This window comes from Eucalyptus grandis, chromosome 9 (genome assembly GCF_016545825.1).
Source record: "Eucalyptus grandis isolate ANBG69807.140 chromosome 9, ASM1654582v1, whole genome shotgun sequence".
In the NCBI taxonomy this organism is placed as follows: domain Eukaryota; kingdom Viridiplantae; phylum Streptophyta; class Magnoliopsida; order Myrtales; family Myrtaceae; genus Eucalyptus; species Eucalyptus grandis.
Window position 1 is genome coordinate 35,440,902 of NC_052620.1, and position 24,269 is coordinate 35,465,170.

Below are 24,269 nucleotides of genomic sequence, written 5' to 3' on the forward strand. Positions count from 1 at the left end.
GGAGAAAATTCTGCCTTCATTAGCCGGCAAGGCCGGCTTTTGGGCTCCCTTTGCTACGTGCTTACGGCAAGGACCTTTTTCTTTTTTCCTTCGTCTTCTTTTGATAAAGCGAAGATTATGGTCAGACCAATTATCCTAATTAACCCTGGTTTGTATCGAAATTTACCAACACGTGGGACTAGATGACACTCGATCTTCCCGCTCATCGCATTTGGCGAGGGCACAATATTGTAGTGGCAGGTCCCGAGGAAGGAGAAGAGACAAAAAAGCGATTCAAGATGGGCCTACAAAGAAAGCATCCCCGCTTCCCAATGGTCTTAAGGGTTCCACGCTTTGACTTAGTATATGAAATTTGGGACAGAGGATCCAAAAAATGGTGTTAGAATTGGATGCACAAACCCGGTCCGAGATGATCAATCACAAAGCATCAACCTCAATCGGTAATGAGAAATTCAAGAACCGCTTGTCAACCTTGGCAATGACCCGTGTTTGGGAACTGCGACATCGGCGACCTGGTCGGATCGATCGAGCACTCCAGGAAGCTCGGAAGCTCTATCTTCTACACGTTCCTGAGTTAATATTTGCGAGAATAATCACAATACAAGCTTTAATTCACGGTGCATAATCATTGTAACAAGATGAAAATCCCAATCAGAAAAAAGAAAGATTAAAAAAAAAAAAAAAAAAGGTGAAGGGGACCCACGTATCTGTATGAAGCTGAAGGGTCCAAATCTCTGCGGATGCCGCCATTTGTAGGTGCCTGCAGCACAAGAAAGGTCGCGTCCTTGGCTGGCTGGATCTTTCCCGCCTTAATGTCCCTCCTCTCTCTCCTCCTCTTTTTCCTTTTTTAACTTTTCTATATACATACATACATACATATATATTTTAAGAAATTGAAATTAAATTGGAAATTTTCGGATCAGGGGCAATCACCGTAATTAAACGCAGCGGCAAGGGCGATTCGGAAGCGTTCAAAAAGTTGCCCTTTCCTCAAATTTCCCCCGACTGTTTTTGTTTTCTTGCAGAAATGAGAAGAGAACAAATCGGATAGCTCCAAAAATTAAATAATTAAATAATTAAAAACAGAAAATAAATAATTTTCGATTATAATTTCGTGGGTTTTTTAAATTTTAATTTTAAATTAAATTAATTTTTTTTATTTTTTACAGGTTTTCTCTTCCCGTCACACTCGCCACTGCTTTCCACGGACACCTCTGCTCTCCCCGTCTCCTTCTCCCTCTCCCTCTCTCCATCTCTCCCTCTGTCTCTCTCTCTCCGGTTTCGTTTCGTTTCGTCTAAGATCTGAAAGAGAAAAAGGCCGAAGCTTTGAGCGGAAGGAAGCCATTAACGACGCCATTACTCTCTCGCAAGACTGTTCTCTCTCTCTGCCTCCCGTGTCCGCTGCGCGAGGTGAAGCTGATCGAGGCCCAGATCTCTTCCCATTTCGCGTTTATTCGTTCGCTTTTCGTTCCCGGTTTTTCTTTTTTTTTTCTTTTCTATCTCGAAGCTGCTTCGATGCTTGCATTTTGCACGGCGCTTTGCATCCATCATCATCGTCGTCCTTTTCTTGGCTTTTGCGCCGAGACAAATCTCGTCACGTGGATGCTGTTTCTTGGGGGGGTCTTTCCTGTTATGTTGTTCTCCCTTTCCTCGTTCTGTGCCCGTTTGCGGGTAATGCGAATTGGTGGTGTCGGTGGAATCTGCAATGTTACGTGGATCTTCGATGACGCTACCTCGTATTGACCTCGTTCGTTCTCGTGGGTTCTTCATTTCCGGGTGTCTTTTCGGTCGAATTTGAGTTCTGTTTTGCGGTGCTGTGTGGAATTTCCGCTCGCGTCTTCTTTTGGGCATATACGGATTGGTTTTCTGTCAAAGATGGTGCTTTTAAGTTCTGGAGATTGTTAGCTGCGGTAGTCATAATCTAATCCTCTGTATTTTCTGTTTGATTTGCACTTTAGAGTGGAAGAAACTCGCGCAATTGGCAGTTTAAATTGATGAGCAAAAAATCATTTTTTGTTAGTTCCAGTGTATCCGGCCCAAAATGACGTACAAGTTGTTTGGAATACCCAAAAACAAAGCATCTCCTATTATTTGATAATGTCGGAGCTTGTTATCATAATTGTTCTAGGGAGGTTTCTCGTGTTCACTTATCTGATTTGTTTGAGTAGAATATGAAAACAGAAAACTGTTTCGATGGCAAAGGAGCCCTTAATTGTGCAAATTTTGATCTTGGTATGTCTTGCATTTGCAGTCTTTACTAGGCTATATCAGGCACTTGAATGTGTCAAAAAGGGAGAAGGAACTGTTTGGTTCTGTGAGGAAGAGAATGAGAGGCTTTCTGTGAGATGACAATTGACATGCAGTCAAGTATGGCACAGAGTTTCAGAAGTAACAGGTCTTCTTTTGGCTCCCTTATTGGAAATGAAGGATCCCCTTCGCACAGCTCAGCTTTCTTGAATGGAGATGGCTATGACAGCGATGGCTCCAACTTTGCACCCCCGTGAGTTATATGCATTTATCTTAACATCTCATGTACTGAACATGTGTGTGTCCTCATCCTGCAACCCGAGGATCAGTTGTGGACTTCTTAGCAGTCAACTATTTGCTTCCCCTTTTCTCATTTTCTGTTCTTTCCTATACAGCTAAAAGGACAGGTATTTTGTTTAAAAATTGAGATGATTGTTGATGCAACATTGATTACAATGGAAAAATGATGATTCAATGCATATGTTTTGAGGAAAAAAAATCGATTAACTTGATTTCACTATCTACATTTCAACAGCTTGCTATAGGTTGGCATTCAATTCATATTAAATTACCTCTCGAACACTTAAAACTGATATTTAAATATTTCAGAGTAAATCAGTTTATCGTGATTTCGGTGGATATTATTAACTAGTGCATTATAGTATTTTCTTTCTCTTCTTTATATTTGTTGTTGGATTATATAATCTATTGATAGTATTTTTCATCTATTGATAGTTTTTTCTCATTTACTAACCTAGTTATATTAGCTCTTATGAGACCTGTGACCTTTAGAGATAAATATGAATTGCACCCATTCTCCTTAGTAATTCCATGTTCTTGCCCTGCAGCACACCAACTACTCTATCAAGGGCTATTCCACCCGAGCTTGCTGGTGCCATACCCTTGTTTGATAGATTTCAGGTGCTTAATTGATTCTTTTTTTCTTTACCCTATTAGTTGTGTCTTCTGATAATCAAGTCAAATAATTATCCTCTTCTCTAGGTGGAGGGGTTTTTGAGGTTGATGCAGAAACAATCTGCTGGAAAACGTGGGTTTTTCTCAAAGAAGTCTGCGGGCTCACAAGTTCGCGAAAAATTTACCTTTGAGGACATGTTGTGCTTCCAGAAGGTGAGCAAGTGTGGTTTTGATAATAGTATGTACTTTTAGATGATACAAACCCATGGAGAGCTAAGTGTTCAAGTTTGCAGGATCCTATACCGACTTCATTACTTAAAATCAACAGTGATCTAGTAAGCCGAGCAACGAAGCTCTTCCAAGTAATCCTGAAGTACATGGGCGTTGATTCATCCGAGAGACCCTCTCCACCAAGTTTGGATGAGCGGATTGAGCTAGTGGGGAAATTATATAAACAAACGTTGAAGAGATCTGAGCTCCGTGATGAGCTTTTTGCTCAGGTTTCAAAACAGACACGGAATAATCCTGAGAGGTGTAAACTTTAATCCTCCATGGTAGTTTAAATATTATTTTGTTTGATTGATTTCACCTTTAGCTAAATTGTCAAGTTTAAACTTTTCTAGGCAATACTTAATTAAAGCTTGGGAGTTGATGTACTTATGTGCATCTTCAATGCCTCCTAGTAAGGACATTGGTGGTTTCCTATCAGAGTATGTCCATAACGTGGCACACGGTGTCAGCACTGATTCCGAAATCCAAATTCTTGCATTGAATACTTTGAATGCTCTTAAGCGTTCTGTCAAGGCTGGCCCAAGGCATACAATACCCGGACGTGAGGAGATTGAAGCTCTTTTAACGGGCCGGAAGCTAACAACCATAGTATTTTTCTTGGATGAAACTTTTGAAGAGATTACATATGATATGGCAACAACAGTGGCTGATGCAGTAGAGGTACTTTCAGACCTTATGAATTTCTAAGAAAATTGAATTTTGTACGTAAATATCAAGGGATAATTTGATGACAAATGGGAGGAAACATCATTGAACTCCACTTGTTATTTGTACTTATTTATGAAATTCAAGCATGGTTGTCATTGGCATTTCCTTCGCGTCTATAGGTAATTCTTCCTTATACTACAGTAAGAAATGGCTGTATAATTATCCAGCTACTATGCGGAACAAGATCTCTTTTCGGGAGCCTTAAATATCATTTTTCGAAAGTTAGATACTAGGTAGCGCTGCACTGCACTGCTCATTTGTCAGAGTAAACAACCATCAATTTGAAAACCAGTAGGAAAATAGATGCCACAGAAATCAACCTCCCAAAATTATTTTTAAGCCCCAAATTGTCAGAATTAAGTTGATTGGTCCTTTTTTTTCTCTTGCAAATAGCTGAGAATATTACTGTTATGATATGGATGCAATCCTTGATCTAATTGGCATCTTTAGCCATGTTCTTGTTTTCTCACTGTAAATTAAATTAATCTTGGGTGATATTGATGGAAGTGAATTATATTTTCTGTACATACTCATCGTTTTCCCTTCTGAGCTTGTAAGCATGTAATAATCCTATTTTGTAACTGCTTCAGGAACTTGCAGGGATCATCAAACTGTCAGCATATTCTAGTTTCAGTCTTTTTGAGTGCCGCAAAGTAGTTACTGGTTCTAAATCTCCTGAGCCAGGCAATGGTGCATACTCTGGTCAACTGTTGCTTATCGAGCATGATTAGTTAAAATAGTCATCTGATGTTTATTTTTGGTTATTTAGAGGAATATATTGGGTTAGATGACAACAAATACATTGGAGACCTTCTAGCTGAATTTAAAGCAGCAAAAGATCGGAGTAAAGGAGAAATTTTGCACTGCAAATTGACATTCAAAAAGAAGCTCTTCCGTGAGTCTGATGAAGCCATAACAGATCCCATGTTTGTGCAGTTGTCCTATGTTCAAGTATGTATCCATCCAATATATTAACTTTTAGCTTTTGGAGCTACTGTTAGTTTCTGTTTGACGATGGTAAGGTTGCATTTCTTTTTCTCATGTCTTTGCTTATTCATAACAGTTGCAGCATGATTATATTTTGGGCAATTATCCTGTTGGAAGGGATGATGCTGCGCAGCTTTCTGCATTGCAAATTTTGGCTGAGATTGGATTTGCTGGTAACCCTGAATCATGCACGTGAGTAACAATTTTTCCATATCCTTTTTAACTTAATACCCTACTGCACATAATATACGTGGTTACTGCTGACATTTCATTTTCTAGTTGATTTGCATATTTCTGGATCAGTAAGCTAAGTGGAACTTGAATGAATTTTCCGTGTTTAAAGTTTTTTAGCCACTTGATGAGTCTTCACTTTGGTACTTCAATTCTCTCAGTGATTGGACTTCCCTTTTGGAACGTTTTCTCCCTCGACAAATTGCAATTACCAGAGCAAAGAGGGAATGGGAGCTGGATATTCTCTCACGATATCGGTCAATGGTGAGATAGTGATCTAAATGAAGCTCTTCAATTAAAAGTCCTTCACTCTCCCATCCTCACCCTATGTTACTTTAAAAGCTTGTTGCTAACTTGAATCAAATGGCTCAATTTCCTTTTCTCTTCACTGCCTTCTATGCTATTGTTTAGTTATCTTGATTTGTAGTGCGTATATAATATGCATGAAAGTCTTGTCTTACCTGCGCTTCAACTTGCATAGGAGCATTTTACCAAAGATGACGCGAGGCAACAATTTCTGCGAATCTTGCGGACACTTCCTTATGGAAATTCGGTTTTCTTTAGTGTGCGCAAGATTGATGATCCAATTGGACTCTTGCCGGGCCGTATCGTTTTGGGCATCAATAAGCGTGGGGTTAGATCTATCTTGCTTATGTATTGATTCTCAAAATCAATTTATCTTTCTGGTTCTAATTGTTTCTTGATTTTCGTCAACAGGTTCATTTTTTCCGCCCAGTTCCAAAAGAATATTTACATTCTGCTGAATTGCGAGATATAATGCAGTTTGGCAGCAGCAATACTGCTGTTTTTTTCAAAATGAGAGTTGCAGGAGTTCTTCACATATTCCAATTTGAAACAAAACAGGTTTAACTGTCTTTTTTTATTTTTTATTTTTGTAGTGAGTTGAATATTTTTGAGTTCCTGCAGAATCCATTCTTTCAAATATAGACTACTAAATCTTCGTACTTCATTCTCATCCAGGGTGAGGAAATTTGTGTTGCTCTTCAGACACATATAAATGATGTCATGTTGCGACGATATTCTAAGGCTAGGTCCATAGCTAATGGTTCTGTAAATGGGGATGCTTCTAACAATTTAAAATCATCTGGCGTGGAAGTTCATGAGAAACGTGTGCAAGATTTATCTAAAGCTCTAGAAGATTCTCAGAAGAATGCTGATCAAGTAAGTGACTATACATCCTACATTCAATAATTAATCACCAAATTGTGTTTATTGTAACACAATAGTAAATTTTTCATTGTTGCTATATAAGATTTATTTAGCGCGGGCTTGGGTTCTTTTCCTTCCTCTCTTTTTTCTGTGGGGACGGTGGAAGTATGCTAGTAACGCCTGTTTGTTTTTCTTCGTTTTTTTTCTTACTGGCATTAACACTACAGCTTTTTAGCTATGTTTCTTTCAACCGATGTGATAAAAGTCTGTATCTTCCGAAACTCTAGTTTGTTAATTAGCAGCACAAGTAATTATGTAATTTGCTAGCATTCTCAATATATTTATAAGAGCATTAAACTGTTCTCTATGTGGCTAGCTTTGCATGATGGAACTGCTAGTCTATTGCATGACGTGAATGCATTGTTAGTTATGCAATCTCTACTTGGTACCATTACATCTTCTCTCTCTCATTCTCACAAAAATTCATATGGTTTGCTATGTTATTAGTTGCTGGAAGAATTACGTGAAAAGCAAAAGCAAGAAGTGACCCTCCAGGAAGAAATGGAGGCTCTAAGAGATTCTTTGAGATTGGAGAAGCAAAACTTAAGTGAAATGATGCTGGATTGTGATAGGCTAAAAGCTCTTTGTCATGAGAGAGAGACAGCTCTTCAAGTACAATTCGTTTGCCTAATTATCATTGTATTTATTTATTTATTTTCTTTTGAATGAGTTCCTTTGTCTTTTAGGCTGCAATCTCGGAGAAGAGGAGCTTGGAAGTAAAATTAACCAAGTTGAGCAGTCAAGCATCAGAGAGTACTGCAAAGAAAGATTCACTCTTAGCAAATAATGAGGTATGGGGATAGATTACCCTGGTTATAAACTGAGATCCTACTGCTAGCTATTATTTATGAATTCTTCTGGAAAATGGTGGATATTATAAATAGGTTGTACAAAAACTTCAAGAAGAGCTAAAAGAGCGTGACGAAGAGGCTCGTGAAGCAGAAGAAAACATGAAGAAAGTGGTAAATGAGAAGGCATTGTTGGAGCAGAGAATATCTAGACTGGAGAGGAAAATTGCTGATGAGGTGACATTTCCTATGATTAATCTTAGCTCAACCATCCTAATTCGTTTTCCTTGGGAGATGTCTTGAATGGTTACTGCAAATGCAGACGGAAATTCTTAAGAGAAACTTTGAACAAGAAAGGAAGTCCTTGAAGCTTAGAGTGTCCGAACTTGAAAAGAAATTGGAAGTGGCTACAAGGGATTTGTCTGCACGTGAGGCAGCTCTTTCAAATAGAAACACAGAGCTAGCTGCCTTACAGAATAATCTAAAAGAACTTGAGGAATTGAGAGAGATGAAAGAGGTAATTAATCTTCACTTGATCATTTATTATGAGTACTATTTTTGCCTAGGTGCTTTTTGTGTCCTCTCTTTCTGATATAACTTCTTTTCTCCTGTCATTGAGTCGAAAAGAGATTTGTTATTAACAACGATGCTCCATCTTCCAGGATATTGATAGGAAGAATGAGCAGACTGCTGCCATCTTGAAGATGCAAGGGGCTCAATTAGCTGAGCTGGAGGTCCTTTACAAAGAAGAACAAACTTTGAGGAAGCGGTATTTTAATACCATAGAAGGTTTGTTTCCCATTAAACTTTCTCAATTTGGCTTGAATGTCATTATAGTATTTTATTGTAAGGAAAGTTTTGCAACTTTATTATTCACGTGTGCATAATTGGCTATGAAATGTCTCAGATATGAAAGGCAAGGTCAGAGTATATTGTCGCTTGAGACCTCTGAATGAGAAAGAGATTGTTGACAAAGAAAAAAGTATGCTCACAAATGCGGATGAGTTCACTGTCGAACATCCATGGAAAGATGATAAAGCAAAGCAACATATATACGATCGAGTATTTGATGGCATGGCATCACAAGAAGAGGTGTTTGAGGACACAAGAGTAAGTCTTGGATGCTCGTGAAGTTGAAATATTTGTATGGGTAGAGTTATGCTGTTTGTTAAGATATATGTATGCTTAACCTATCTCCTATGTTGCAGTATTTGGTTCAATCTGCTGTAGATGGGTATAATGTATGCATATTTGCATATGGTCAAACTGGTTCAGGAAAGACTTTTACAATTTATGGATCCAACAACAATCCCGGTCTCACTCCTCGGGCTACTACAGAACTCTTCAAAATTTTAAAACGGGATGGCAACAAATTCTCGTTTTCGTTGAAGGTACTTTTAGAAATACTGCTCAAGTAGACAAACCTAAGTTCTATTGATTTTGTTTATTTCGCGAATATGACTTGTTGAATCTTGAGAACATATTCAATATGTTCAAGTGATGATTCGCTAGTAACTCTAGTGCTTAATATTTGATTTGATATCAATGCCAATTATAGGCCTACATGGTAGAGTTGTATCAAGACACGCTTGTGGATCTTCTCCTTCCGAAGAATGCCAAACGCTTGAAATTGGAGATAAAGAAAGACTCAAAGGCAAGTAAAAAATTTCTGGATTTGGTTAGTTAATTTGAATATCTTTTAATGGAGTTAGAGGTAATATTGGTATTTTTAATTTTTAGGGCATGGTATCCATTGAAAATGTGACAGTTGTGTCAATTTCAACAATTGACGAACTAAGGAGCATAATTCAAAGGGGCTCTGAACAAAGACATACTTCTGGGACACAAATGAATGAAGAAAGTTCAAGATCTCATCTAGTACTTTCTATTGTCATTGAAAGTACTAACTTACAAACGCAATCTGTTGCGCGAGGAAAGGTATCAAATGATTTATCATTTTTGTTTGGTGTTTACTTGTGCAATGTGAAGTCCATTTTGCAAAACTTGGGAGTTTTATTCCTTTGTCTCTTGGATCTGAGTTTGGATTTTGATAGTGGTTACTGGGAAAGCATATCAGTGTTACTTGTAAAAAATTATAGTGACACTGCAAGTCTTCTGCAGCTTAGCTTTGTTGACCTTGCTGGGTCGGAAAGAATAAAAAAATCAGGCTCTTCAGGAAGTCAACTTAAGGAGGCCCAAAGCATCAACAAATCACTTTCTGCTCTCGGGGATGTTATCAGTGCTTTATCTTCTTCTGGGCAACACATCCCGTACAGGAATCATAAATTGACAATGCTAATGAGCGACTCACTCGGGGGTAATGCAAAGACACTTATGTTTGTCAATGTGTCACCTGCCGAGTCAAATTTGGACGAGACATACAATTCTTTGATGTAAGTCCTTATTTTTCACTCTCTTTAGATGGTTGCTTATTTATGAAATATCTATTTAGCGGATTGTCCTTTCTAGTAAGAGCCAGGTGTATGCAACTGTTATATGTAGATGCCTGAGCCATTATTGGTGATCATGATTGCAATGGATTGTTAGTTTGTTTCCATCACCTTTGTAGACCATTGGCTTGGTTTGTTGTGTCCCGTTTTGAACTTACAATATCATGACCCCAAAAAAGGAAAAAAAAAAAAAAACTGACAGCAATATTCCTTAATATGCATGTTCAGGTATGCGTCAAGAGTTAGGTCAATTGTGAATGATCCAAGCAAGAACGTCTCGTCAAAAGAGGTCATCCGTTTGAAGAAACTGGTTGCTTACTGGAAGGAGCAAGCTGGGAAGAAAGGAGATTGTGAAGATCTTGAAGAGATTCAAGAAGAAAGACCTTCGAGAGAACGGACTGATGGTCGTCATTCCCTGTAATGGTTTATGATGGGATTTGTAAGAACAACATATGGGAAAGGACCTATCCTGCAGATTACCAGATATTAATCACGAGCCACTGGAAGGTTACTTTGTTGGTTGTCAGCCACGTTCAGTGACCAGTTAAGCTGACTGCCTCTTGCAAAAGCATCTCACGGCAATTTCGGCGCCATCATGGGTGGCTTTTGACTAGCCTAAAGATGATCTGTATAGTCAAGAATATTGTGTATATATTCATTAAATTTCCCAATTGCATATCTAGAAGCTAGCTGGTTGTCGGTAGAATTTAGTTGGTGAAATTTTTGTGCTTCAGGATGGTGAGACCACAAATGTATTTATTATCAAAAAGAATGTTTTTGAGTTGCCTTCGATGATTGTCACACATACTTAGTTCACATTAGGAGGATCAATTCTATAAGATGTAGGAGATATTTGATTTATTGGTACTCAGCAAGTGTCTGAATGTAAAATCTAATGGATGCATCGAACATCCTTGCGACTTGCTTTTTCAGTCCTTTTATTGTCACTTCATTTTTTAACAAGATTCCTATAACTTGAAAGAGGTTCTAGGTCTTGAACATCTTACAGGTCCTTTTGAACAAAAGAAAGGACAGTGCCGTGATGTTGTGTATCAGAACAGGGATTGCATTTTCTCATTTCGATTTGTGCTGGCATACAAGCCGGCATCTATTATCTTGATGAGACCAGCCCCTGTTTTGATGGGTTATGTTCTTTCTTTTTCACAGCTGGTATAGGCCGTATTGTATCTGAATAGGCAATGAGCCCTTGAGCTGCTCATTCGTGGATCATGGTGCTACTCCCACATGCTCAAAGAAAGCAACCTATGAATCACTTCAGAAGCGTCCTCAAATCAAATTCACGCGTGGTGGGAAGAAACTTGAAGTCAAAGAAGGCATGGGCTATACATCACGTCACCGACCAAGCTTTGGCCTAACATTTGTAAAGGAATGAAACACGCAACCCCCCTCGCATCCTCAATAATGCGTCCTGGTCCAAACTTTCCTATCGGATGACGAACTTGATGAAGTAATCTAGTCATAGCCAACACTCACATGGGCGTCGTGAGACTAAAACCTGCCTCCCGTAATTATGCAAGTTCCCTCAAGAAACGCAGAAACTCGTCCCCCAGCGCCTTTAAATAGTAAATCAGTCTCAATCGCGGTCCCTCTTAGCCTTAGCAAGCAGGTCCTAGCGGTCGCATGAACACCGATCAAGATTCGGAAGATGGGCCCCGCATGTCGCCCGAAACGGCAACCAGAGCAAGAACCGTGTCGAATTTCCCAATTGCCCAGCTGGGGTCAATTCAGTTTTAACCCTTTATATAGGTAAGATCCGAAAAGAAAAGACTCACAGCAAAGAAGAAGACACTTTTGTTGTAAGAGAAAGCAGGGAGAGAGAGAGAGAGAGAGAGGGAAAAAAAAAATGGAGCGAGGGGTTCCTGCAATTGATATTCAGGATTTTCCAGGGCAATATCAGAAACTGAGGGAGGCATGTGAGGTTTGGGGGTGCTTCAGGATAGTGAACCACAAGGTTCCATTGGAGTTGATGTCAGAGATGAAGGCAGTAGTGAGGTCTCTGCTTGATCTTCCCTTCGAGATCAAGAAAAGGAACACAGATGTGATAGCGGGAAGTGGGTACATGGCACCCAGCGAGAAGAATCCTCTGTATGAGGCTCTAGGGCTCTATGATATGGGCTCACCTCAAGCTGTCCAAGCCTTTTGTTCTCAATTGGATGCATCCCCTCACCAAAGGTGCTTTTCCTCGTACTCTACACCCCCATTTCGGGCGTAAGAAGTTGATTAACTCCCTCTCTTTTTATCTCCAGACCAAGTGGACTAAAAAGTTGATACTTTCTTGAATGCCTTTCACGTTGATTCAACTTGTATAGATGGTCTCTAGGACTCAGGAGAACAGTTCTCATCAGTGTCTTGATCGTAGATTATGATGGTTTTTATTGCTATGCCCATAAAATTGGTTGCCATCAGGGCTTATCTGGAGTTATCAGTCAACATAATGTTTTGAAATCGCATTGACAGGTGGGGTTTAGGATAAATTCATTGGCTAGTCATAGACATCCCGTCATTTTTCTTTGGTGATTTGGTAGCGTGGTTTGCTATTCAGTATATCTCAGTTCTCAATGACTGTGTTATTTAGATGGTTTTACAGCTTATTTACAGAAACTGGTAAGCCGATATATGGTTATGTCAATCTGTATAAACAGTGGTTTTTTTTTTTTAACCTTCTTTAGAGAAGTAATAGAGAACTATGCCCAAGGAATACATGAACTCGTCATGGACATTGCCGCAAAGATGGCTGAAAGCATGGGACTAGACAGTGAATCGTTCATGGAATGGCCCTGCCAATTCAGGATCAACAAATACAATTTCACTCCTGAAACTGTCGGGTCTTCAGGGGTGCAAATACACACCGACTCAGGATTCCTGACCATTCTTCAAGATGACGAGAACGTCGGTGGTCTCGAAGTAATGGACTCGTCTGGTTCGTTCATTCCAGTTGATCCCTGGACTGGCACATTCCTCGTCAATCTTGGAGATATGGCAACGGTAGGCACTTCATCATTTCTATGATGATTCTATCAAAGATCTCGAAAAGAAAAAAAGAAAGGAATTGGCAAAATTACATGGTCCCTACATTGTGCTGGCCAAATTGAAGAAAGCGAAACCATTATTTTTGCTTAAAAAAGAGCCCTTTATCCCTTTTTTCACGGTTGTTTGTATGCAGGTCTAATTAGAGATAATAACAGGTGTAAGAAATTCAATAATCAGATCTTTACCTGCAAAGGAAAACCATAAGCACGATTACTACAGCTAAAATTTAGGTGATTCCAATATGAGATGTAATATCGTATCTCATAATTATAGCCAATGAGGTCGAACTGCAATTTTCTCTTACAGATTTCTCAGATTTTTCGTTTGATGTTTATGTGTTGTTAGGTATGGAGCAACGGAAGGTGGTGCAACGTAAGGCATCGAGTTCAGTGCAAAGAAGCGACAATCCGAGTGTCAATTGCTACGTTTCTTCTCGGACCAAAGGAGGAAGTTGTTGAAGCACCTCAAAAATTTGTTGACTCTGAGAACCCGCGTCTCTTTGCTCCTATTACTTATGAAGATTATAGGAAACTAAGGTTCTCCACGAAACTTCAGGCAGGTGAAGCTCTCGCGCTTGTGCATGCTACTTCCTGAGCAGATGTGCTGAAGCAGCTGAAAGTTCACAGTGAAATGATACCATGTCAATAAGTTGCAAAGATCCCTGCCGATAATAAGGAATTCATTTCATTGGATGCTATCAGCTTCCCCATTCTTGAGAAACATTTCTAATTGGAGGCAATCTTAACTTTGCCTGTAGCCTTTTACTTGTATACGCAACATTATTGCAATCGAAATGCAGAATGACAAGTTGCTTTCTCAGATGGATTAGGTGCGTCTCTTTCTGCTTTTCTTCGTTTCTGTTGCTTCCAAGAACGAAGTCAGATAACAACAAGAATGCCAAAATCTATCGTTTGAAAAGCTTGCTTCCTATCTGTACTGACAAGAATTAACATTGACTGTGCCCTTGCAAATTTATAAGATATATGAATCTTGTGGATACGAATTACTTTCATCTGCAACGAATTGAGGAGAGAACTGATGAGCATGCAAGCAATCCAACGATGTCTCAAATGAAGTTAAATCCTAAGATTTGATGCTTGACCAGAAAGCCAAGTTCTGTTGCGGCAGTTGACCGTATCTCATGACTATTATTTCATCAGGGTGGCCCAATACGCACGTTTAGTCGGCGAAAATGTAATGTACATACTGTAAATGGATTCTGGGAGGTTTCAGTTCTAAAAAGGGAGCTTCACAGAGAGGAATAAGAAAACGAAACATGTGCTTTGTCACTGCACCATATCTGGCAAACATGTATTGTCTAGACTCAATCTTAATTTATTGGTTCGGTCATATTTCAAAAAGTGGTTTCACTAGACCCATTTAAGACAATATGCACCTCACGTGTTTTTCGTTGAACTGTGTTCATCCCTTCGGCTGTGGAATGAGTTTAGACAAAATTTTTGCCTAACGTATCTTTAACAAAGAGCCAGAAAGACGGTCACTAACAACTGTGTAAAAATTCTCCGATTACCATCTTGCCTGACAACAAAATTGAAGTGGCCGTAATGGCTCACCTAGAGTGGCTAGTTCATAATGCATTGACAGGAGATTTATGATGGATTCATGAATTGCCAATGGACATTGCAGCAAAGTTGGCTTAAAGCATGGGATTGGATGGAGAGTTGTTCGTGGAATGACCCTGCTTGTTCCGGATAAACATATTCACTCCTAAATTTGGCTCTTCAGGGATCCGAAATTCACTGACTCGGGATTTTTTACAATTCTTCAAGATGATGAGAGTGTCTGTGATCCCAAAGTAATGGACTTGTCTGGTTCGTTCACACCAGTCGAGCCCTGGACCAGCACATTCCTCCTCAATCTTGGAGATATGGCAATCGTAGACGCCTTCATTTCTTCCATCAACTGAAACTGGAGGCATCGCATTCTATCCAAAAGGGAAGAAAGCTCTCAATACACCCTTTTTCTAAAAGAATTCAGATAGTCAAACTAGACCTGCACCGTGATGTGATAAGCACCAATTGCTGGGGCTAAAATTTAGGTTATGGCAAAATGAGGAGCAATTAATCAAACTGAAAATTTTCTTTGAAGATCTTTTCGGATATCATTCATGTTTATGTTTTACTAGGTATGGAGCAAGAGAAGGTGGAGCAACGTGAGGCGCCAATTGCAGTGCAAAGAAGTGACTATCCGAGCATCTATTGCTGCTTTTCTTCTGGGATTGAAGGAGGAAGTTGTTGATGCACCTCGAGAATTTGTGGACTCCAAGAACCACGTCTCTATGGCCCTATTACTTATGAAGATTTTAGGAAACTAATGTTCTCTACAAAACTTGAGGCAGGTGAAGCTCTTGCGCTTGTCTGCGCTCAATCCTGAACAGGTGTGCCGGAGCAGCTGAATTTACATTGAAATGATACCTTGTCAATAAGTTGCAAAGGTCCCCTCCGATGATGAGACATTCATTTTAATGGATTTCTGATTGAAGGTGATCTTAATTTCGCCGGTGGCCTTTTACTCTTGAAGCATTATGCCATTTGATAAATTGAATGACAAAATGTTGCTTTGCTCTCAGATAGATCAGCTGTGTCTCTTCTGTTTTTCTTCATGTTGCTTTCAAAAAAGGAAATTAGATTGCTACAAGAATGCTTAATCTGCATCATCTTAAGTCTTCTTAGTATTGGTATTCTGACAGGGCTTGACTTTGGCTGTGCCTTTTAAATACACACTTTGTCTTGGAACTCTTGGATCAAAGTGACACTCGTATGCAGCAAACCAAGGAGATAACAGATGTGTAAGTTATCCGAATCCAACCATGTCATAATAATAAGTTAGCCCATAGAGCAGTTGCCAGATACAGGGAAGCTAGGACCCAAATTTTGACATTTGGGCAGAAGAACAAGTTCTGTGCGGCAAAGGATCATATTTTTCAATTGATAATTTCATCCTGTGCTAATTAAACACAAGTACATACAACATATGTATGTATATAGGCATGTATCTGTACCTATATATGTCTATTCTCTGTTCGTTTAAAGTTTATTGATGACAAGTGAAGGGATGCTGTTGTGGTTCCATACATTGGACAAATTTCACTTGTAAAAGGAAATTGTATGCCTCCTTACCTTAATCAGAAGCTGGTCACATCTCTTGTCGACATCTTATCTAGACTTGGTCTATTACACCAACCACATTATAACTCAAATAAACAGTGGGACTCGTGTAGTGATGGACCTACTCAAAATATATGGTTTCCCAACAGCATGATCTTATTACCAAGATCAGGAAGATGGGGCCTACGCGTTACATTGAGTAGTAGACAACAGCCACCGTGAAGGATTTGAATGGAATCATTGTATTGAAGAGATTGACATGAACTAACTCTCCCAGAGACAGAGAGGGTATGGTGGGGGGAAGGTTCCTGTGAATGACATTTGAGATTTTCCAGGGCAATCTCAGAAACTGAGAGAAGCATGCGAGGTTTTGGGATGCTTCAGGATCGTGAACCACGAGATTCCATTGAAGCTGATGTCAGAGAAGGAGTGGTGAGATCTCTGCTTGATCTTCCCTCTGAGATCAAGAGAAGGAATGCGGATGTCATAATTGGAAGTGGCACCCAGCGAGATCAACCCTCTGTATGAGGCTCTGTGATCAGGGCTCTCCTCAGGCTGTGCATGCTTTTTGCTGCCTACTGGATGCCTCTCTTCACCACAACTCTCTCTCTCTCTCTCACACCTGTAATATTTTGTTTCAATCCAATTGACTGCCATTGTACATGGTTCCTCTTATCTTGTAGAAAGACAATCGAGAGCTATGCCCAAGCAATGCACAAACTAGTTGCGAACATAGCAGCGAAACTAGCACAAACAGCGGGGTTAAGCGGTGAGCCATTCAAAGAATGGAGTTGCCACTTCAGGATGAACAAGTACAGCTTCACTCCTGTGACTCTTGGCTCTTCAGAAGTCGTACATATGGACTCGAGATTACTCACCATCCTTCAGGACGACGACAACGTGAGCGGTCTTAATGTGATGGATTCCTCCGGCTCGTTTATGGCCCTTGACCCTTGGCCCGGTACGTTCCTCGTCAACCTCGGAGACGTGGCAGCGGTAGGGAAAATTTGGCTTCTGTCCCTTGCTAATGGAAGTTGAAAGTCTCGATATTAAAAGAGGGCATTCATTTGTTTCAAAAGCTTGCTCAGTGTCCTGTCGTTTGGAAGAACGCAATATTTTCATAGGCCATCAAGATGCAATCTTTCTTCATCCCTAATTGATTTTTTAGTGATATTCGTCTGTTGACTTCCATTATTGGACGGCAGATATGGAGCAATGGGAGGTGGCGCAACCTGAAGCACCGCGTGCTGTGCAAGGAGGCCGCCGCTCGGGTGTCGATTGCCACATTCCTCTTAGACCGAAGGAGGGGGTCGTCGAAGCGCCGCCGCCGCTCGTCAATCCTAACCACCTGCATCTCTACGGCCCCGTGGTTTACGAAGAATTCAGAAACCTGAGGATCTCCTAGAACCTGTGGGCCGGCGAAGCTCTCACGTTCGTGCACCCCCAATTCCAATCATATCTATGCTTTGCGGGCAATTTCATAAACAACGTTCGATACCATCAAAAGTTGTGGCCCAATTATTAGGGGCTACACTATTTTCTAGGAGGTTACAAGTTTGAGCCATTTTCAGCAAACTTCAATCAGTCTGTGCCTTGGATGTTTGCTACATAATATGAAGAGACTTGTGGCGTTGTGATGACAAACTGAACATTTTTGAGTAATTTTAGCTCAAACTAAACATTTTTGACCAAGTATAGAACCCTTATGATAACATTTTAAAGAGTAGTTGTAATAGTCATCCTTCTTTAACTTTTTAACTCGTCGAGAAAAAAAAAAAAGAACATTTAATATATTTGATTTATTTTCTTAATACGATGTGTGCACGTCAAGAAGCATAATTATTACGCAATACATATTTTATCGAGAAATTAGCTTCATAAATAGCAATATGAGAAAAAGCAGCAGCTTAGCTCTAAATGCCTCGACTTATCTGCTAACATGCATGATCGATACTTTAAAAGACTTGAAAAATTCCAATCTTTCCATCTCACACGGGTGAGCTGTTGCGGTGCCCGGTGTCACTTTCTTTGTCCACGTATCTTGGAGTCGAGCCGGACCGGAACCGCGACGATGTCATCGGCGTCACATCCGTGGTATCTCCATCCTCGGTCTGCGGGCTCACCGAGGGCCAAACGAATGCGGGCTTGAAAGGCGGGACGTGCGGCACGTCTACTGTCCCCGAAAGAATTTGCACGATCATCGGCATCTTGGGCCTCTCGGCGGTGATCGGGTGGGAGCAAGCCAGCCCGAGGAGCAGCAACCGACGGGCCTCTTCCACTGTGTAGTTCCCGCCCAAGCGCTCGTCCACTGCCTCTAGGATCCGCCCGTCGCGGTGGAGCGACCACACCCAGTCCACCAAGAACGGGAACCCGCTGAACCCTGCCTTTCTGCATGGGCGCTGGCCGCAAACCACCTCGAGGATGACCGCGCCGAAGCCGAAGACGTCGGATTCCCGGGTGGCCTTGCCCATGTGGAAGCACTCAGGGGCGATGTAGCCGACCGTCCCTGGGATGCCCTCGAGCTCGGCGTAGGAGTTCTTCTCGTTGTCGATGGCACGAGCGAGGCCGAAGTCGCCGAGGCGAGCGTTGAAGTCAGAGTCAAGCATGATGTTGCTGGCCTTGAGGTCGCGGTGGAGGACCTTCTGGTCATACTCATCGTGGAGGTAGTGGAGGGCGGACGCGACGCCGGTGATGATCTTGTAGCGGTGGCTCCACCCTAAAGTCTGCTTCTCTGGGCCACAAAAGATGTGACTATCGAGGCTCCCATTCGGCATGTACTCATACACCAAAAGCAGTGTCCTTTTCCTGTGGCACCACCCTGTCAAAGAAACGCGAGAAGCCGACCACTCCCATCAAGTTTTAGAGTGTTTTCTTCTTATATCACTTATAAAAAATGACAAAATAAAAAAAATGTTTTATTGTTCACTAAAATATTCAAGTATAAATTATTATGAGAATACCAAATAAAATAAGAATTTCCAACATTATGAAGTACTACGTTAAATTACAACACTCCATCCGAACATCATCATGAATTTTTGGGTTTTGTTAGTATAACGGTTTTTAAGCTATTTTAATAATAATAATTTGTCGTGAGTCGTAAATTTTTAAAAAATAAATCTCATAATAATTTATAATTATTTATTGTTCATCTTTTATGATTAATAATAAATTATAAAATTAAAAACTATATTGCAATCATTTTTTTAATTTTTTTCTAATTAATTTACATGAACGAAAATGAGGACATAAATGGAGCAAATATCCCTACACCAATTAAGACAAAAAAAGAGTTAATTATTTTATTTTATTCCACATTCAAATATGGCGTCGGGTCCGGGGCCCCGCAACAATCTAATTTGGGTCCCACTTAACCGTCCAACCCTGCCTTTCTGATAGAACCTTTGGACCGTGTAGAAGCTAAGACGTTCTTCTGCCACGCCACCCACCAAAACTTGACATGGATTTTGGCAAGGAGCCAGCAGGACGGATTAATCGAATTGGGAGCCGCTGAATTGAATTGGCTGATTTGGTTTAGTTTTTAGCATTGTTGGTGCGATTTTCGATTCTTAAAAGTGAAATTGTTGTTCAACAGTTCGATTCCTAATCAAAGGGAAATAGATCGATTGTTATTTTTATTTTTATTTTTAAATGTCTCATGCATATCTCCTCTCCTATTTCAATTTTTATTTTTATTTTATTTTTAAATGTCTCATGCATATCTCCTCTCCTATTTCAATTTTTCTCTTTCTCTGACTCTCCTCTTTTGATCTTTTCTCCTTTTTTGGGTCTTCTTCACCTCTCATGAAGTTCAATGCATTCTCTCTTTTGAATTCGACTGGTTTCATTGGACCTCATTTTCCTCTAAAAATTCTTTAGCCTCTGAGCCAAAAATGCCGCTGGACCAACCCACAGTTTAGAGGTGGGATTGGACTAGACCGAAAACCAAACCCCCTTAATTTTGGTAGACTAGATGACACTTTCAAGTTAGGTGACCGTTTTCTTAAATTTATTCTACTTGAATTTGATTTAGCCATCTTGACATTACGATAAATGATATTTTCTCAAAATGACATTGGTTTGACTAGACATAGTATGTTATACCATAGGGGGTGTACAAAGGGATCTAGAAACACTCGGATCATTCGGAATCGGATAGTGTTGGTCTAGAAGTTTCAATGCGGAAGGTGATTCTCGATTCCAATTTACCAAAATCGGTGGGTATATATATATATACACCAGCTCACTGTCAAAGAAAGTGAGTCTTTCTCACTAGCCTTTTGCCATTTACCTTACATTCCTACTCTCATCTCGCGGTCCTCAAAATAGAAACAAAAGGAACAAACCGTAGCCTCATCTCACTCTCACCGTGAGAGTCTCACACAACGACGCCTTCAACCTCTATTGCTGCATCGTAGACTCTTAATCATCTCACATCTCGCATGAGGCTCTCGCCTTGCCTTCAACTCCTTCGCTACGTCGTAGACTAGCAACAGAGTCTCATTCTTTTTTACTGCTGTTGGCAAATTCGATTTCCAACCTAGGGTGCTCTAAATTATGTTGAAGTTCAGTTCGAGACTCTCTACCTCGTCGAGCCAGACCGCATGGTCTGCTCCACGAACGTACCCCCTCTTTTGGTGGTACCCTCTCCCTCCTCTGCTTCTGTTGCTCATTTGGGTATTATATAAGATTCTGCTATTGGTGCTTCATCTAGGATTCTTGGGAATATATCTTGTTTTGGGTTTGTGGAACGCAGGCAACTTCTTGCACAGCGGGCAGACGACGATGCTGGTAGAAGTGGTGGGTTCTGCCGTCATGTTCACCATCAGAGCCCCTGATTTTGTAAAGGTTGGGGACTAGTTCTATGGAACCAACGGGTGGTTCTCAATTCTAATTTTTTGAAATCGGTCCTTAGTAAGCGGTTCCGATTCAAAGATGAAAACTCTTCACATGGACCATACTCACACCTCTTATACCAAACCGTCCCAACATTTTTAAATGCACATTCATCACAAATTTTGACCACGGCACTAGTTTTGTGGTCTGGACCCTACCTTGATAGCCTAGGTCCGGGTGTCGGGGTTTGAGGCTTGGTCTCTATGGACCCGAGATTGGGTGTCGGGGACTTGGGCATAGCCATCGGGATTTTTTTTTTAAATTTCTTATTATATAAATAGATTCATAATTATTCGTAATGGTTATTGAATAAACTTTCCTCCCAAATTTCTTTGGCTCTTGAAAAAATACGTTGAACTGAATCTACTCCATCGTAATAAATTCTCCAAGAAGCCACGTGGAACATCTATTTCTATCTTACCAAGCAACCATAATTTGGCCATTCCAGAAAAGTTTATCAGCATCTCCAATGTCTCTATTCCAAAAAATAAAAAAATAAAAATTTCACGATAAATGATAAACATTAAGGAGTGGATTTCAAAACCTTAATGAAGATTCGTTGGCTACATAGCTTTGCTATTTGATAAGGTGGGGACACTTAGAGTGTCAAAACTTTTACAAAAGGATACTTAAGTGCCAAAAGTTCGGAAATGTACACTTAAATGTAAAATTTGGAGCAAAATGGATTAGCTAAGTATTAACGATGAGAGATTCCAGCTAGAATGCTAATGTGACATTTTTCCGGCAAGATAAGTGCAAAATGACATCGTTTTGCATGCTAATGTAGCTAGTAAATAAAAAAGCGACATTGTTTTGCATTGGATTTGAATTTTTAATATAAATATTAATTAAATTAAATTTAAAACTAAATTGAAAAAAAAAGGAGGAGATTGCAAAACGGAGAGGACTATATGCAAGCTCTCGTCGTCGCCTCTCCACCGTCACTCGGAAGGCCTAGTGATGATGAGGGGAGGGTCAATCGGGGTTGTTGGGCCTTGGCCAAGGGCCACAACCCTGCCAACTTGCTACGAGGGCTTGTAAGCCCTCACCCAGATCTGGAGCAAGGGCCGCGGCCCCCTTAGGAGTAGCGACCCTTATGGTGAGGAAGAGGCGGCAAGGGCTTGCAAACCTTTGCGGTTTTGCAATCTTCTTCTTCTAATTAAATTATAGTTTTAAATTTAATTTAATTTATATTTATATTAAAATTCAAATAAAAGGCAAAACAATGTCGTTTTAGCTCTTCTTTATTGATTTAGCTTTTCGGTGAGCTACGTAGGCGACTTATATTATTAAAAATAAGTTATGTCAGATTTTCGGCACCCTTAAGTATATTTTTTGAAATTTTTAGCACTTTAAGTATCTCCCGTATTAAGTTTTGACACTTATGCAGTACTTTTGTCTTTATTTGAGATAAGCAACTTTTGTTTTTAACGTGCACTTTGTCTACTTTCGATAATAAAAAAAAAACACAGACACACATACACATCAAAATAAAAGCTAAAAATAGGTAATTAAAACAGAATATAAAAGGAGAAAGTTAACAAGAATTCAAACTCACCGAGCAAGGGGACGAGATGCCGGTGGCGCAGGCGATTGATGATGGTGAGCTCCGCTAGGAAGTCGTCCTGGCTCTTCAGCTCGTCCCTCGAGAACTTCTTTACTGCCACCTGCTGATTCTCCGTCGCTAGCACCCCCTTGTACACCACCCCAAAGCCTCCCTGCCCTAGCTTGTTGCTCTCATCGAAGTTCCCCGTCGCCCTCTTGAGATCCCTGAACTTGAACTCCCTTGGCGTCCCCGGCAAGCTCTTCAGCGTCCCCAGGACGTTCGGATGGCTCGCCGCCCCCCTCTGCCCCCTCACCCAGACGCCCAGGATGATCGCCCCGAGCAGCGCCAAAGCTGCCGCCGGGATCCCAACAGCCAGCCCGATCACTAGCCCAGTCGGCATGCCTTTCGGCAACTCCTCCACCGTCAGGTTCCAACTCAGTACGCAGTTGAGCTCATCGTTGTCCCCAGTAGACGCGGCGAACCCGAAGTAGGAGTTCTGGCTCACCACCTTGCTCGTGTCGAGGCTTGCCGTCATGATTGGAGATGCCGGCTTGGGCTTCGTCGGGATGGACTGGTCTTCCTCGGTCATGTAGACCTCCAGGATCTTCTGGCCGCCATCGTATCCGATCCAGACGTGGAAGTATTTGGTGACGTTCGGAGCGAGGTAGAAGCCTAGGTGCGCTAGGGAGATGGTCTGGTTAGACCGGACCGAATTGATGTCGAGGCCTATGTGGTTTGCGTCCGGGTCGTAGTCCTGCTGGAAGGTGTCGAACTCCACGGCCAAGAGGTGGTTGCTGGAGAGGCCGTCCGTGAGGTTGTTGGTGAGCCCGAGGTAGCCGCCGAAGCTGCTCTCTGGGAGGTCCAAGTCCGGCGCAACGATGAAAGCCAGGCCCTCACCGGGGGTACTGTCATTGACCTGGTTGATGTTGATGAGGAAGGAGGTATTGAAGGAGGCGAGCTTGGTGGGGGCTACGGAGGGTCCGTCCCAGAGCTTGATGTCCTTTGTATAGAGGATCCTACCGGATAGGTTCTTGAGGTTGTAGTTGGCGGAGTCGGGGGTGACCTGGAGGGCGTTGTTGGAGATGGTGGCCGGAGAGATGACGGTTAGTTTGTCGTAGTAGGAGTGATCGAAGGGGCCGAACTGGAAACCTAGCGGAGAGATGAGAGGGAGGAAAAGGAGGAGGAGAGTGAGGAAGGTGAGGTCTGCGGGGAGAGGCGCTGGAGCTCGGCCCATTTCTTGGAAGGGTGAGTGGCTTGGTGGATTGAAGAAGATGATGATGATGATGAAGAAGGAGATGGAGAAAAGAGCATGAGCATATTCTCTCGCTCTCTCGCTTGCTTGGAACTCTCTATTACAATAATCCACCATGAGTAAGTCCAGTGGCAAAATTGCTTTAGCTAGAAATAAATTATCACACCTCTGATGTAATTCGAATTTATAAATCACATTTTATATCTCAAGCATGCGTTATTGTACAAAAATAGTAAAAGCAAAATAAATTGCAACCACTGATGATAAGGAATTCATTTCAAAGGATGCTATCGGTTTTCCTACTCGGGAAAATTACCAATTCAACTTGTCTCTTTTTATTTATTTTTTATTTTTTTCCCTTCTTTCTCTTCCTCAGGCCAGTTGTTGACTTGAGGGGAGGGCCGGCTAGCTGACGATGGCTGCCAAGATCAGAGGAGAAAATGATAAATCATTAAAAAATTATCCACATCAATGTTCAAAGACAATCGGTACAATCGGTACTGCCAGCTAAATTTGATTGGATTGATTGAGTTAATATAATTACAAAAA

The 24,269-nt window shown here is 41.0% G+C and overlaps 4 protein-coding genes across 7 annotated transcripts; 3 read left to right on the forward strand and 1 right to left on the reverse strand.

The window, feature by feature from the left end:
- The first annotated feature begins 1,198 nt into the window (after positions 1 to 1,198).
- LOC104419543 (kinesin-like protein KIN-14E) lies at positions 1,199 to 10,773 on the forward strand. Of its 4 annotated transcripts, none has more exons than XM_010031234.3 (24): positions 1,199 to 1,410; positions 2,252 to 2,500; positions 3,096 to 3,168; positions 3,250 to 3,375; positions 3,456 to 3,694; positions 3,786 to 4,113; positions 4,752 to 4,851; positions 4,931 to 5,112; positions 5,225 to 5,340; positions 5,541 to 5,643; positions 5,861 to 6,013; positions 6,097 to 6,243; positions 6,361 to 6,561; positions 7,057 to 7,221; positions 7,296 to 7,400; positions 7,494 to 7,634; positions 7,720 to 7,914; positions 8,060 to 8,186; positions 8,305 to 8,507; positions 8,606 to 8,788; positions 8,956 to 9,051; positions 9,138 to 9,335; positions 9,519 to 9,790; positions 10,076 to 10,773. In XM_010031234.3, exons 2-24 carry the CDS (start codon positions 2,346 to 2,348, stop codon positions 10,266 to 10,268), a joined length of 3,801 nt encoding a protein of 1,266 aa, XP_010029536.2. In that variant the 5' UTR covers positions 1,199 to 1,410; positions 2,252 to 2,345; the 3' UTR covers positions 10,269 to 10,773. The 4 variants fall into 4 exon arrangements, with proteins under 4 accessions (XP_010029536.2, XP_010029539.2, XP_010029538.2 ...); XM_010031237.3 differs by having other exon boundaries at positions 4,752 to 4,845; XM_010031236.3 differs by lacking the exon at positions 1,199 to 1,410 and adding an exon at positions 1,734 to 1,757.
- Positions 10,774 to 11,621: 848 nt separating this feature from the next.
- Positions 11,622 to 13,719, forward strand: LOC104419545 (2-oxoglutarate-dependent dioxygenase DAO). Its single transcript, XM_010031238.3, has 3 exons — positions 11,622 to 12,040; positions 12,538 to 12,853; positions 13,244 to 13,719. Exons 1-3 carry the CDS (start codon positions 11,712 to 11,714, stop codon positions 13,490 to 13,492), a joined length of 894 nt encoding a protein of 297 aa, XP_010029540.2. The 5' UTR covers positions 11,622 to 11,711; the 3' UTR covers positions 13,493 to 13,719.
- Positions 13,720 to 16,366: 2,647 nt separating this feature from the next.
- Positions 16,367 to 17,611, forward strand: LOC120288086 (2-oxoglutarate-dependent dioxygenase DAO-like). The gene is made up of 2 exons (XM_039301397.1): positions 16,367 to 17,022; positions 17,232 to 17,611. The coding sequence occupies exons 1-2, from the start codon at positions 16,588 to 16,590 to the stop codon at positions 17,418 to 17,420; spliced, it is 624 nt and encodes a 207-aa protein (XP_039157331.1). The 5' UTR covers positions 16,367 to 16,587; the 3' UTR covers positions 17,421 to 17,611.
- Positions 17,612 to 18,010: 399 nt separating this feature from the next.
- LOC104420732 (probable L-type lectin-domain containing receptor kinase S.5) lies at positions 18,011 to 23,702 on the reverse strand. Its single transcript, XM_010032522.2, has 2 exons — positions 22,481 to 23,702; positions 18,011 to 18,844 (listed from the first exon to the last, which is right to left on the reverse strand). Exons 1-2 carry the CDS (start codon positions 23,700 to 23,702, stop codon positions 18,015 to 18,017), a joined length of 2,052 nt encoding a protein of 683 aa, XP_010030824.2. The 3' UTR covers positions 18,011 to 18,014.
- Between the last annotated feature and the right edge of the window lie 567 nt (positions 23,703 to 24,269).

Excerpts from the sequence above, each read along its gene's own strand:
- LOC120288086 (XM_039301397.1), top strand. The coding sequence starts at position 16,588 with ATGCTTTTTGCTGCCTACTGGATGCCTCTCTTCACCACAACTCTCTCT. Across the intron at positions 17,023-17,231 it reads ACCTCGGAGACGTGGCAGCG|ATATGGAGCAATGGGAGGTG; the intron begins GTAGGGAAAATT and ends ATTGGACGGCAG.
- LOC104420732 (XM_010032522.2), bottom strand. The coding sequence starts at position 23,702 with ATGGGCCGAGCTCCAGCGCCTCTCCCCGCAGACCTCACCTTCCTCACT. Across the intron at positions 18,845-22,480 it reads GCATCTCGTCCCCTTGCTCG|GGTGGTGCCACAGGAAAAGG; the intron begins GTGAGTTTGAAT and ends TTTCTTTGACAG.
- LOC104419543 (XM_010031234.3), top strand. The coding sequence starts at position 2,346 with ATGACAATTGACATGCAGTCAAGTATGGCACAGAGTTTCAGAAGTAAC. Across the intron at positions 4,114-4,751 it reads CAGTGGCTGATGCAGTAGAG|GAACTTGCAGGGATCATCAA; the intron begins GTACTTTCAGAC and ends TAACTGCTTCAG. Across the intron at positions 7,401-7,493 it reads CACTCTTAGCAAATAATGAG|GTTGTACAAAAACTTCAAGA; the intron begins GTATGGGGATAG and ends TATTATAAATAG.
- LOC104419545 (XM_010031238.3), top strand. The coding sequence starts at position 11,712 with ATGGAGCGAGGGGTTCCTGCAATTGATATTCAGGATTTTCCAGGGCAA. Across the intron at positions 12,041-12,537 it reads GATGCATCCCCTCACCAAAG|AGAAGTAATAGAGAACTATG; the intron begins GTGCTTTTCCTC and ends AACCTTCTTTAG. Across the intron at positions 12,854-13,243 it reads ATCTTGGAGATATGGCAACG|GTATGGAGCAACGGAAGGTG; the intron begins GTAGGCACTTCA and ends ATGTGTTGTTAG.